This window comes from Carlito syrichta, unplaced genomic scaffold (assembly GCF_000164805.1).
Source record: "Carlito syrichta isolate Samal-C Ts95f unplaced genomic scaffold, Tarsius_syrichta-2.0.1 Scaffold310501, whole genome shotgun sequence".
Lineage (NCBI taxonomy): Eukaryota > Metazoa > Chordata > Mammalia > Primates > Tarsiidae > Carlito > Carlito syrichta.
The window spans coordinates 4,918-19,308 of NW_007254597.1; the positions used below are offsets into that span (position 1 = coordinate 4,918).

General features: G+C 36.3%; 1 protein-coding gene across 2 annotated transcripts in view; it reads right to left on the reverse strand.

The window, feature by feature from the left end:
* LOC103270856 (dedicator of cytokinesis protein 7) overlaps positions 1 to 14,391 on the reverse strand; it is a 128,876-nt gene that overhangs the window by 2,137 nt on the left and 112,348 nt on the right. The window contains exons 22-27 of one of the 2 annotated variants that reach the window (XM_008068358.2): positions 8,309 to 8,401; positions 7,042 to 7,131; positions 6,003 to 6,098; positions 3,280 to 3,420; positions 3,071 to 3,184; positions 1,123 to 1,293 (exon numbers count right to left, since the gene is read on the reverse strand). In XM_008068358.2, coding sequence (XP_008066549.1) covers positions 1,123 to 1,293; positions 3,071 to 3,184; positions 3,280 to 3,420; positions 6,003 to 6,098; positions 7,042 to 7,131; positions 8,309 to 8,401 — 705 coding nt within the window. The remainder of the gene's footprint in view (positions 1 to 1,122; positions 1,294 to 3,070; positions 3,185 to 3,279; positions 3,421 to 6,002; positions 6,099 to 7,041; positions 7,132 to 8,308; positions 8,402 to 14,391) is intronic. The other variant, XM_008068357.1, reaches the window with a different exon arrangement.

Consider the following 14,391-nt stretch of genomic DNA (forward strand, 5'->3'; position numbering starts at 1 on the left):
CAGAGTGAGACTCCAACTCAAAAAAAAAAAGAAAAAAAAAGAGTTTAAGGAATGAACTTCATAGCAACCTGGATGGACTCAGAATCTATAATACTGAGTGATCTTTCACAGAAACAAAAAACTGAGTATCACATCTTCTCATTAACAAACAGACCTTTAATAAGTATTGTAATACTATGAGAAAAGGACAGGCAGTAGCAGGAAACTCGGGGGAGTTGAGAATGGCAGTAGTGGAAATCTGCCTGGGGAATGGGGCGGGGGGCACACCTCATCAACAAGGATACCTGCATAATGAACATTTGTATACCTACATGTTTAAAATTTAAAAAAAAATTAAAAGTGAAAAAAAAAAAGGTTTAAGGAAGTAGCCTGTTTGCCTCAGGAATAATACAGCCGAGTGTTTCACCAGAGGAAGGAAAATCCAGGCTTCTCTGACACTAAAACCATTAACTTTCTCAATCTGAATCTAAATGAGAAGACACACATAGTATTGCTACAATAACACTTCTCCATCTTTAGAGAAACTGCCTACTGAAGTCAACTGCCACCCACTGAAAAACCAATACATATTGATCTGGTTTCCTGGGGGTTTCTGGATACAGGAGAGCTGGGCAGGCTTTGTCCTGTCTCCATCTCAGTCTGACTCTCTCTGCTCAACTCTGCCTTGTCCCTTTCCTTTCACATGTGTTAACCTCTAATAAACATACGAGACTCATTCTTAGTGTCTGTTTCAACAGAAACCAATCTAGGAAAGCATCTACATAAGTGGGTCTATGAGAGTGAATTCGTTCACATGAGTGTAGACCTGAGAAAGGAGCACACCCCTGTGAGTTCAGAACTTGGGTTCTAGAATAAAGCCTTGGCTCAGAGCCTGCTCTGCCACTTGTTACTCAGTGGCCTTTCTGTATTTCCACTTTATCATCTGTAGAAAGGATATAATGAGAAAATTTAACCTCCTAGAATTATCCGGAAGATGAAATGAGCTAACACTTATAAAGCACTTAGAACTAAGCCTATCATACAGCTACTATAGCACAAATGTTAATTACCTTTTCTACTGTTTAAAACTCTTTTTCACAAATATGGACTTTAAAAATAAGTCTATTCACACATCCTGCATACCTGAGATGTTGCAGAAGAAACAGAAGGTGATGGAGAGGCTGGTGGAGTAAGCAAGCTGCAGGGCAAGTTCAATGTGACATAGTGCTCATGGCTGCAGATGATTCGCAGAAAATCCAGTCTCAAGGACACCAAGACACTTGGGTTTGGTAATGAATAAAGCTTTGAAGACACCTCGAGAGCATTGCATAAATAAGAGAACACCAGTTGAATATACTGTTTATTTAATACTAACCAGAATCATGGATTAAAGAATCAAAGAACAGTCCTCAGTGGGCAGTCTTGGGTTTTGTGGCTTAAATAACAGTATCAGCTTTTTCCAGAGTTACTGCTAAAATTAAAAATTGGGAACTGTGAGGCTTACTGCAAAAATTCATTTGGCTCACCTAAAAGCCAAATGTTTGTATTTCTAGTAAAGCACCAGCATTTTTACTTCTCCAAAATGTACTTTATGAGGTGAAAGCATACCCCCAACGTAACTTCACGTCACTTTTTAAAAGAAATTATCCATTCTTTTTACAGCACCTTGTGCTTACATGTATTTATAACTGTCTATTTTCCCAACTACATCATAAGCTACTTGATGAGACATACTATAAACTGACTTAAATAGCTTTAGTATTCCTGGTTTAGCCCAATGTTTGATAATTACAGCAGGTCAATGCTTAAAAAATAAAGACAGAACAAGTTTTGGAAGCAAAAGTACATAAAATTTGGGGGGAAAGTAAAACAAATACATACAGTGTTACAAATATTTGCAGGTGGATCAGTACTCAAGCACAGTTTTAGCTATTAAAAGAAACAATAAACATCTCTGATAGAATACATCTTCAAAATTCTAAATATCAGACTGCCAAATGGAATTCCTGACCATTAGTTTCCCAAAACTAATCTGAGAACCAACTGAGAGGTGATTTACAGGCACTGTGTATGCCTCATCCCCACCACCAGAATTCAAACTCCTCAATAATTTTGGGATGTTATCCCAGACATCTGCATATTTTTCAAGCTTCTCTAAAAGATAATTCTAAAATGCTTATACAGCTCACTACCTAAGTAGCCCATCAGGATCAATAATTAATGTTTTCCAAAGGCAGGCTTCATTAATCAGTTGATAAACATTTTAAAACAAAATCAGCTATTTGTGGAAAAATTCCAGAATGCTTTTAGTTTAGTAAAGTTAAGATAATGAATGACATTTGAGACTTGGGTGAACAACTGTCCATAATTCCAAACTACAATGTCCAGGGCTTCACTGGGAGAAATATCTATAGCAAAATGCAACTGTTTTAAAATCACTCAAGCCAGACTTGGTGGCTCAGTCTGTAATCCCGTGCTTTGAGAGGCTGAGGTGAGTGGATTGCCTGAGCCGGCGGGTTCGAGACCCACCTGGGCAACTTGGCAAGACCTCATCTCTACAATAAAACAAAAAATCAGCTGGGCATGGTAGCGCATGCCTGTAATTCTGGCTACTCAGAAGGTTGAGGAGGAAGGATCACCGGAGCCCAGTGGGTCGAGGCTGTGGTGGCCGGGAGCGGCCACTACACTCCAGTCTGGGTGACAGAGTGAGACTCCAACTCAAAAAAAAAAAAAAAATCACTCAAGATACAAAAGTTTGGTTAGCTGTTCATTTAGTATAAATGGACAAGCGCGAGGCATCTTGAGGCTGCTTTACTTTACTTTGACTTGATGGTATGATCCTGAGTGGGAATTAAAGAGTCATACGCAGCCAGTACAACTCAAGGAAAAGCTGGCTGTACTGATATCAGCTTGCCACAGACCTCATGGCAATAAAACAAATGTAATTTATTTTTGTCTTGCTAATAAAAATGTTGCTTTATGCTACTTTTTACTTGAATATCCACATATGAATGTGCTCTTGAAGGTCTCTTAGCTCCAACTCTGAAAAGAACAAACTTTTCAAATTATTTGACCACTAATTATGCATTACCTGTTTATAGCAGGACCTTACAAGGCTAAAAACAAATCCTCTGTCCATAACAGACAACAGATCATTAAGAAAGAATGCGAGGCTTGTGTTGAGTCTCTCAACCATTTCTGTGTCCTGGGAAAAAGAAGAGAAAGCAAAAAATCAAGTGAAAGGGTGATAGTTTGATCTTCGCTTCAAAAAGAGATAAGTGGGGGGAAAGTTATCATTACCTTCTGAAGTCTTGAAACTATGTCACTAGCGATTGTGCTAACAAGAGCAGCAATGTCATCCATGAAACGTTCTGGAAAACGACTTTTCCTTGGAGCATCAAGTTTATCATTAAAGTATAAATGGTGCACCATGCTTTTTACCTAAAAAAAGATATAAGTCACTGGTTTAATTTCTTATGGATATCATTAACAACTACAACAATTCTAAATACTCAGGCTATTTTTGAATATACTATATGATGCCTGAAATACTTTAAACTTCTCAAATAATTTTTAAAAGTTCCCTACAATATTTTGCGTATGCCAAAAAAATATCAAACACAATATAACTCAATCACTACATCACCTTCAGAAAACCATCCTGGTTAGCAATAGAAAAAACATTCTGCATATGTCAACAGGAAAATATTTCACCCTTTAAAAACGTTTTAGCCGGGCTCGGTGGCTCAGCCTGTAATCCCACGCCTTTGGGAGGCTGAGGTGAGTGGATTGCCTGAGCCTGCGGGTTCAAGACCTGCCTGGGCAGGTAAGACCCCATCTCTACAATAAATCAAAAAAATCAGCCAGGCGTGGTGGCGCATGCCTATAGTTCCAGCTACTTGGAAGGCTGAGGCGGAAGGATCGCCAGAGCCCAGCAGGTCGAGGCTGCGGTGGCCGGGAGCGGCAACTGCATTCCAGTCTGGGCGACAGAGTGAGACTCCAACTCAAAAAAAAAAAAAAAGTTTTAATTAAATTTTTCTAAGACTCAATATTTACCATCCATATCCCCTAAACTGTAAACTTTGAAAGGTTAGAAGCCTCATCTTCATTGTAGTCTTCAGCATATAGCATGTAGTGGCACATGGTAAGTATACATGTAATACATGTTTGATGACCAAAAATTGCTAACAAAATTTATTCATTAAAAATTAACTGAGTGATTTAAGTTTATAAAATGCTTTTAGATGTGGATTATTCATTACAACACTATGATAATGGTAATAAAGTATTTTAAACTTTAAGGTCAGCGAAATTGAAGCTAAGGTTCTATACAAGTATACAGCAAAATCTAGTTTTGGATTATATATGTTTCTTTTACTACTATATATTTAAGAAACTTAAATATACATGTAAAACTATAAAAAGAAGTCAAAATTAAAATGTTTTTCTTACAATAAAAGCACATAAACCACAGATTTGGCATTTATTTCCTAGGGGAAAAGTGAGCTATCTGTCCCTTATATATATGCTCTCTGATTTATTTTTTCTGTAGATTATTAACTCTCTAGGAGAAATGTTTTATTTCCTCCAATATAGGTAACATTCAGTGCTGAGAATCACCTTATGACATGCTCTGGAAGCTCCTTTTCCTCCCTTCCTTTGTTCCTTTCCATCCTTCCCTCCCATCCTCCCCCCTACCTTTCTTTCCTCCCTTCCCTTTCTTCCCCTCCCCTCCCTTCTCCTTCCTTCCTTCCTTCCTTCCATTGCTTCCCTCCCTCCATCCCTCTTTGTTTGTTTTCCTTTGTTTCTTATATTTTTACATATTTCTTTTTTGGAAGACAAAGTTTCAGTGACTTCAGCTTTCTAGAAGCTGAAGAGAAAGGTTAAGAGGAGCATCCCAAGTGCCAGAATGCTTGAGCTTGAATCACAGTTCTGCTACCTACAAGCTGTTTATAGTAAGAAATTACCTAACATCTCTTTGACATGATAACACTAGGCCACAGGGCAGTATTAGCAGACTATATCCACTTGATAAATGTTTGTTGCCTTTGTTTATGTGTGTGTATACAGGTATACACACACACACACACACACACACACGTTTAAATAGAGAGGTGATCACTGAACAAACACAAGTTTGAACTGTATGGGTCCATTTATATAGATTTTCTTCCACCTATGTCACCCCTGAGATGGCAAGACTAATCGATCCTCCTCCTCCTCCTCCTTCTCAGCCTATGCAAAGTGAAGACAATGAGAATGAAGAACTTTACGATGACTGACCTCCACTTAATGAATCGCTCACATTTTCTCATCCTTATGATTTTCTTAATAATGTTTTTCTCTCTTATTCTAAGAATACAGTATATAATACATATTTCATACAAAATATGTGTCAAACGATTGATTCCGCTATCAGTAGGGCTTAATAGTTAAGTTCTGGGGGAATCAAAAGTTATATGTGGATTTTTGACTGCATAGGGAGTCAGCACCCAACCTTTGTGTTGTCAACTGCAGATATATATATGTATTTATTAATTAAATTATTAATGCACTCATTTGTTTTTAATATTACTTACTGAATTAAGCAAAAAGCCCTGTTTTTCTTTTATTGGCCACAACTGGCATTTCTCTAAGTTTTCTAGCCATAATAATAGTAGTAGGTATCTATAATGCTCTTTTTAATCTTTGGTATAAAATTTACAATACTGCCATTATATACTTGCATGTTCTGACCAGGAAAGAATGTATCATAAATTTCCTTTGAAAAGATAGCTAGCTTCTGCAACCATTCCTGACAAAACAGAGTTTAAATGAGCTGCATTCTTTATACTTTCACCTAAACTTTGCTGGTGTGCACAGTGTTTATTTGGAGATTTCACGCATGTAATTACTTGTCTTGGAGGCATACGTAAAACCATAAAATGTACACTAGGAAAAGATTCCTAAGATAACACATGAGTCAACACGAAATTGTTCACTAAGGAAAAAATTATTTAAGAATGTGCTTAATTTTTGCTCACCATTAACTCAAAAAAGAACCAGGCTTGTTGCAAAGCTGACTCCCGAACGCTGCCACTGCAAACAACCCACTGCAAAGCCAGCTCCTCATGAAAAAGCTATCCAGAAGCAAATCCAAAGTTATTGCCAAAGTCAAATCTGCTGATAACATACACCAAATAATAATGCAAATACAAACGAAGATACAATGAGAATAAGCAAAATAAGGCATGTGAACCATTCAATGATGCAGTGAAGACACCCATTAACGAAACGGCTATTTACGCATTTCGGACAGTGGTATGTCGAACAGCTGGAAAAATTACATGTTATCTTGGAGTAAAATGTAATTTTAAAAGGACAGGTAGAAAACAGCTTCCTAAATTGTACCTGCAAACAGAAACTAGACCAAAAATTTACAGTTACAATAAGATCTTGTTTGTGCCTTAAATACATATTTCAACATATACAAATACACTCATGAACTTTGCTGGTACAATTTAGGAAATATGTTTAAAAATTTAAACTTTGCTATAAGTCATTAACTTTCAAGTTTTCAGGTAAGATCTTATTTTTAAAAATAGTAGAAATGTCCTGACTTATAACGAATTTGCATACAAAGCATTTGCAAAGTAGTGTATATTAATATGAAAAAGGACTAACGAAACTGTACGTAAGGAAAGCAAATCAACATATCTTACTAAGAGTGATAATTTTTCTAACTCATCTTCCTTTCCCTGGAGAATTAAAACAAAACAGAAGCAGTTACAGAAACAGAATTAAGAGTAGATACATTGTACTAAAATTTGATGATTAAATTTGAAATCACTAAACACTAAAAACAGTCAATTCCGAAGATGGAACCATTATCATAACGTAAAAGAGCCTACCTCGGAGAGGTCTGCCCCAAAAGGCATCAGACAAGCACTGCTGCCTCAGCTGTACTTTTAAACAAGATGCAACTATTGCAATAACTCATATTGGTTAAGTAACAAAATCTTAAATCTATTTAATTGTTGAAATTATTTTCCCCCTCTATGAATTGTCTTCATATGAATCTACCTTTTTAGTTGGTAAGCGTCCCGTTAATGTTTGTAAGAAACTTGACGTCTCTGTGTGCGAAGACATACGATTACAACTTCGATCCATAGCCTATGGAGTGAAGATGAATGAGTGACGAGATAACATTAACGTTTGCAGTGGATGACTTTGCAGCTCAAGGATTATGTACAATTTTAAAATAGAGTTTTACTGTGGTTTCAAAAATCGTCTATTTTATTGCTCATCTCATTTCCACCATTTTAAGTCTAATGACAATGTATTAGAAATAGCAAAATGACTTCTATGTATTTTCAGTCTTTTAAAAGATGAATATTTTAATGATTACATAATATTCAGAGTGTTGCAAAGAATGAAACTTTTATCTGTGATCTACACACATGCACATATCAAGTAAAAATATATAAAAAGTGAAAATATACTTTTCAACTGGTCTGACCAAAAAGGAAATTAAGAATTTTGTACTCGATTAAAAAAAGAAAACACTTAGAATGATTTATTTCACTTTTTATCTATTATCAAAAACCACTGTTCAGATTTGTCATATACTACATCAAATTTAAGTCATATATAATATCAGACATGGAATTCAATTTATTTTCAAGAACAGGATTTTCCTCCAAAGCCAACACACAGATGAGAAGTATATTTTGAGCTATCATGCAATATTAGCTATCAAGCAACTAGACTTAAGTAAGCAAAATCTAATTCAACCAAGTTATGATAAATTTCATATTTTGCAACACAGCACAAATTAAAATGGAGTTTTGCTTCTGGCATTTAATCTTATGGCATGGGGATCATATTTTGCTCACATTTAATTTCAACTTATTACCAGTCTTTCTACTCAATGATTATGAAGACAATGACAAGATAATAAATGCTACATGGAAATGATACAATAGCTACACTTTAAACCAAAAGCAAATAGAAAATTGCTGGATCTTTCCACGTAAAATTTTAAAAATTCCTATTAAAAATGTGCTACCCCTAAAGAAGAAACTGTTATAAAAGCCATCAATTGCATAAGCAGCAGGCACTGGAATACAGGTAGGGTATACAAGGAAAGATGGAGACAGGAAAGAAGAGAACTGTTGGTACAATTGGTGGTATTCATGCATAGCAGTCAGAGAACGGGCTAAGTAAACAAAAAACACACTTTTTAATGATTAAAAAAAGCAAGCCACTGAAATCACAGTATACACTAAAAAAGTAACGTTCTAAAGGGAAACATCAGCAGCCAAGAAAGAAACCTCTATATGAACACCACCTGTGTTGAGTCTGCACTTGGACTGGGGTTGGATCCCCATGGGGCAGCTTTTGGACCACCAGTGTTAACCCAGGAATTGGAGCGATCTAAACCCTAAGCATATAATAGAAAGCAGTTGGAAAGGAAAGAAATATTACATGTTGCATGCTATAAATTATTCTTAAAGAAATCCTGATTTTTCCAATGCAAACATGTTTTTAATTAGTACTGTTAAAGCAACCAAAAGTTTTAGGCATCTATAGAGTATTAGTTAATAAAATTATCTTATCACATAGCATAACCTTTAAAAACTCACCAAGAACATTAAGTATAGCATTTAAAGGTAATTTTTCTTTAAGTAAGGGGATAATCCTTGAAGTACCAACCACTAAAGTTCCCACAGCACCACATTCCCGAACTCTTTAAAGATAATACAAATCAACAGATAATTTCCTCTGTATCTAACCGAGGTTTAAACAAAAAAAAGGAAGAAAAACAGTCTATTCTTTGCTAAAAGACTTTAATTTAATTCTGTCTCTCATCAGCTGAAAACTACTATGCAGTGATACTTCATAATTCTATTTGACCTTGCCTGTCCTTCCATTTGCTTTTACAGACAAATAGGAGAAATTAAGTAAAAACTTAAGAAAAATTACACCTAGTATGCGCTCTTTCCTAATAATGAAAATGAATAAAATGAATAACGAAAAGTGGATTGGGGTTGTGTTGTTTTATTGTACTTGTAACTAAATAAAATGGGCTACTGTTTTATATAAATATTGTAAGAAAAAACATTATGATGGGGCTATCTATAAGAACTATATCTTCATTATTATGCTCATTAATTTGCAGTTTATTTATATGCTATTAATGTATATAACCAGAAGTGTATATGTCTATCCTTCTCTGAAAGGGGTTACATGATTCCAGGTGAAGGGAACAGAGGCTTTGCTTCGATTTCCTTACATATTTGAACATCAAAATCACTTGATAAGCTTTATAAAACTCAGATGCTTGACCTTACCCCCAGAAACTATGAATTTAACAATATGGACTAGGGGACTGGAAAACTGCTAATTGGACCTGGAGCAAGTTGTAAAAGATTTCTAGAGAATTACTGGGGTAAGAATAACAAAAACAACCCAAGACAAGCTGACTAAATAATATTGGTCATGAGTGTGGGCCCAAACCACAAAACACCAAAAGGAAGGACCCGGTAGAAAAGAAGAGTTGTGACAATGATCATCAGCTCTGTCTAGACATCAGTGTTACCGGGGAAGCTTAACAGTAGCAACACAACAAATGTGCAGGGTCCTACCTTAAAACAATTAAATCAAAATTGCTGGAAGTGAGGCCCAGACATGGGTATTTTTTAAAATTTTAATCTTTTTAAAATTCAGGAGAAGTTTTAAAAAAGAAGAAAAGGAAAAAAAACAAAAAACAAACTGCAACTCCCAAGGGCTTAGGTTTTAGAAAGAATATTTCCTGTGCTTTTTCCTGGTTTTTTCCCCCCCTAAATATAAAGAGAAGATAAAATGATGACATAATTACCCAATCCTCCTCATTTTTGACATTCAATGTATAAAATGGGAGTTAAGGTTCAAATCCAGGTTCTCCTGCTTACTAGTTGTAAAATCTAAGATAAATTGCTTAATCTTTTTTTCAATTTCTTCTCTACGAAATAAAAATATTGAAAGTGTCTCCCTCATATTGTAAGGGTCAAATTAAAAATGAAAGCTAATTACTAAATGCAATGCCTCAAACACTTTACAGAAACTACTTTTTATAAAAACTGTCCATAGATATTTTCTTAAAATACTTTTTGGCAAAGTGAGTTAGACAATATCCAAATACTAGTAAAATCATGTAGTCAGTAGTATTGATTAAAATAAAATTTCAGCCTTCTCGGAACCCCATTACAATATTTCACATAAAAGCAAAGCAACAGATATGTCTTTTAAATAAATTAAAACAAAGGTTTCATTAGTCTCCAAAATTATATCTCCATCATATAAGACTAAAGTCCTTTCTACCATACTTAATTTTTACAGTCACTACTCATGTTACAAAAACAACAAAGCATACGTATTTATTTTTGCAAATTTATAATTGCTCTTCTCTTCCATAACTTTCCATGAAAAGATAACAATAACTATGCTGTACCCTTAAATTCACTTAACTCATTATTTAATTATTGCCTTTAAAACTAAGGTCTTGGCTGGGCTCGGTGGCTCAGCCTGTAATCCCGCGCCTTTGGGAGGCTGAGGTGAGTGGATTGCCTGAGCCCGCGGGTTCAAGACCTGCCTGGGCAGCGAGACCTCATCTCTACAATAAATCAAAAAATCAGCCCGGTGTGGTAGCGTATGCCTGTAATTCCAGCTACTTGGAAGGCTGAGGCAGAAGGATTGCCAGAGCCCAGCAGGTCGAGGCTACGGTGGCCGGGAGCAGCCACTGCACTCCAGTCTGGGCAACAGAGTGAGACTCCAACTCAAAACAAAAAACAAAAAAACTAAGGTCTATGAAGAAACCAAAAAGGAAAAAACCAACAAACAAACAAAAAAAGAACTGAGGTCCATGGCAATCAATAATGTGAGAAAAAAAAAATTATATTTTACAGGTGCAATATTGATGCTCTGAAGTCATATCAGTTAAAGCTACCTATTTAAAGAGAACTTGTGGCAAATTATTTTGTAAGGCAAGTAACTTCCATAATTCAGGTGTTATAAACTACGAATTCTATCAAATAGTCCTTAGTTAAGCAAATTCATCACTGCTATTTACTAATGCAATAACTTTGTTTTCTAATCTCCAACTAACAAAGAACAGATGAATCAAAGGTGTGCACATACATATGTGTGTGTTTCTTTTTGGCCAAGTCTCAGTAACATTGTTAATTTTGTCCCTTAGATAAAGGTAAGCTCTTCAAGCAAGGCTCTTACTGTACTTGATTTCACATCAACACTCATGCTATAAAGATCTGGCTTTATATCCATAAATTCTCAGCATGGTGCCTAGCACATAGTAAGTAAGCTCTCAGTGTTTGAAATGAATGGGAAAAAAAAGATGATATTTGAAAAAGAAACTATCAATGTAAAATTCCACTGGCAATTGATTAAAAGTGATGCAAACCACATGTTTACATAATTGAATGTTGAAGACTATTGTTAGGACTAAGAAAGTACAGGCAGTTTTGGTAAAATACATATGAAAAAAGTCTCATGTTTTTACAGCCACTAAAGTAATGAAAGCCAGTTTATATTACATAAATATTTGTGAATTTTAGGTGTTACAAGACCAACCACCAACAGCCCCCCCCCCCCCCAAAAAAAACATCCAAAACAGAAAAAGGGGATTAGAGGTCCTAGGGCCAAGGCTGGTTATACATTTAAACAAGATCATCAGAGTAGACCCCTGAGAAGGCAGCCCCCTGGGCTGAGGCAGTTAGTCATAGGAAGAGAGTGCTCAGGAATAAGTCAGACATAATCTGACTTAATTTTCTGGTGTATCTTGGGTTTTAAAGCAACATCCTGGCTGTCTTGTTGTGAACCGAGTGTAGGCAGAAGCAAGGAAATCCTCTGTAAGCCTTTACATTAATTCATCAGACCAAGATGGTAGTAATGGAAATGGGAAACAGTGGCTGTGTTTTATATAATATATAACCAAAACTGAACAAAAGGATTTACTAAAAGCAGCTAAGTTTAGAATTCCAGAGAAAGATTTGGACTAAAAATATAATTTTGGAAGACATTAGCATAACATTTATATGGTGTTTAAAGCCATGAAACTTGATAAGATCATCAAGTAAATGTAGAGAAAAGACGGGGGAAACAAGGACAGAGGACTGGAGCACTTCCACATAAAAAGGCCAGAAAAGGAAGAATCCACAGAGAAGAAAGGGCATAACCAGTAAACTAAGAGGAAAACCAGGTATCCTGGAAGCCAAATAAATAGAATCGATCAAAGTGAAAAAAGAATTTAACTGTATCAAAAGCTGCTGGTAGGTTAAGTAAGTGGAGTTCTGAAAATTAACCACTGAGTCTGGCAACATAAAGAGCACTGGTGACTTGAACAAGGGCAGTTTTGGTGGGAGACAGGAGGAATATTTGACTGAAGTAAAGCGAACGGAGTAAAAAAACTGGAGATAGCAAGTATGGAAAACTCTTACAGATTTCTGCCACCAAAGGCAGCTGAGAAACAGAAAGGGTAGCAGTGGAACTACTAGAGAGGCATGTTTTAAATGAGAAAAAAATAACAGCAGGTCTGTATATAGACAGGAATGATAGGAATGTGTATAAGGACAAACTGATGATGTAGGAGAAATAGGAAAACACTGCAGCAGCGAGGATCCTAAGTTCGTGGGAGGGGATGAGAGCTTACATAAAGTGAAAGAAATGGATTTAGAAAAATGAATGATTCATCTTAGCACAGTATTAAGTAGTAGATAATAGACGTTAGCAGGCAGGTAGATATGACGTGAAAATCTATGAAAGTTTCTGAGGGCTTTGGTTTTCTCAATGAAAGAGGAGATACAATGAGAAGGAGGATAGGGGGAGAAGTGTTGGGAGGTTTGAGGTAACAAAAAAAATCATTTTCTGGGAGAATAAGAAAGTGAAGGACAGGCCGGGCTCAATGACTCAGCCTGTAATCCCAGTGCTTTAGAAGACCGAGGTGAGTGGATTGCCTGAGCCCACAGTTCATGACCCACCTGGGCAACCTGGCAAGACCTCATCTCTACAATAAAAAATTAGCTGGGCATGGTAGTACACACCTGTAGTTCTGGCTACTTGGAAGGCTAAGACGGCAAGATGGCCGGAGCCCAGTGAGTCAACCCTGGGGTGGCCGTGAGCGTGCCACTGCACTCCAGTCTGGGCAACGGAGTGAGACTCCAACTCAAAAAAAAAAAGAAAGAAAGTGAAAGACATACAGAAATACAGTATAATTGCCTGACAGCGTTAAGGGCTCTCTTGAGGTTCATCTCAAGTGAGACTAGTCACCAGGGTCTTCCTTAAGCCACGTTCAGCTGCCCACGTGCTGAAAGGCATAGGCAGTCAACTGGGTTTAAGTATGGTTTCAGAGTCGGAAAACATGAGGGAATTGAGGTTTGATTATGATGGGAGAATAATTGTATTGATTGGTCAAGGACATCAAGCTGGCTAAGGAAGAAGACAGAACACTATGGGGTGAGGCACAGGAAAAAGGTCATAGGATCAAGAGATTAGACATGACAAAGGAGTAAGGAGTTGTCGAGTTGGGGTACTAGAGTGAAAAATAGGAGATAATTGTCAGAGAACAAAATGTATGAAACTGACATAATGAGGGTTAATGTTACTGGTAATGACAAGATCTAAGGTAGGACTACGGCTGAGGCAGAGTGGAAGGTAAGATTATTAAACAAGAAGAGTTTCTTCAATTGCCAGGTAAATAAAATAAAAACAATTTTTTTTTTGAAATGGAGTCTCACTCTGTCACCCAGGCTGGAGGGCAGTGGCACGATCACAGTTCACTGCAGCCTCAACCTTCTGGGTTCAGGTGATCCTCTCGCCTCAGTCTCCTAAGTAGCTGGGACTACAGGCATGTGCCACCATGCCCAGTTAATTTTTTTGGTTTTTGTAGAGACAAGGTCTCATATGTTGTCTGGTTGGTCTCAAACTCCTGGGCTCAAGAAGTCTTCTCGCCTTGGCCTCCGAAAGTGCTGAAATTGCAGGCGTGAGACACCATGTCCAAAAGAAATAAACTAGGAAAAGATATAAATAAACTTCAAATCCCTTGTAATTTTGAGATAAAATGATACTCTAATGTTATTAGGGATTAGAACTAAATGATAATCCAATATGAAAGTTAGCCACCAAAAATTTTACAATAAGAAAGAAAAACAACATAAAAATTGTTTTAAAAAAAACTTGATTAGGACAAGACTCATTTTGCAATGGCTTTCTCAAAAACTAGTTTATATTCATATATATATATCTAAAATTATTATGTTCCATTTAATGAACATATTGAAAAAAGGTTAACATTTATTCTAATATTTATAGATTTCTTTGTTCTAAATCTTGAGGCTATAATCTATCAAATATATAAGGAAAAACTCTAGAATTATGCTA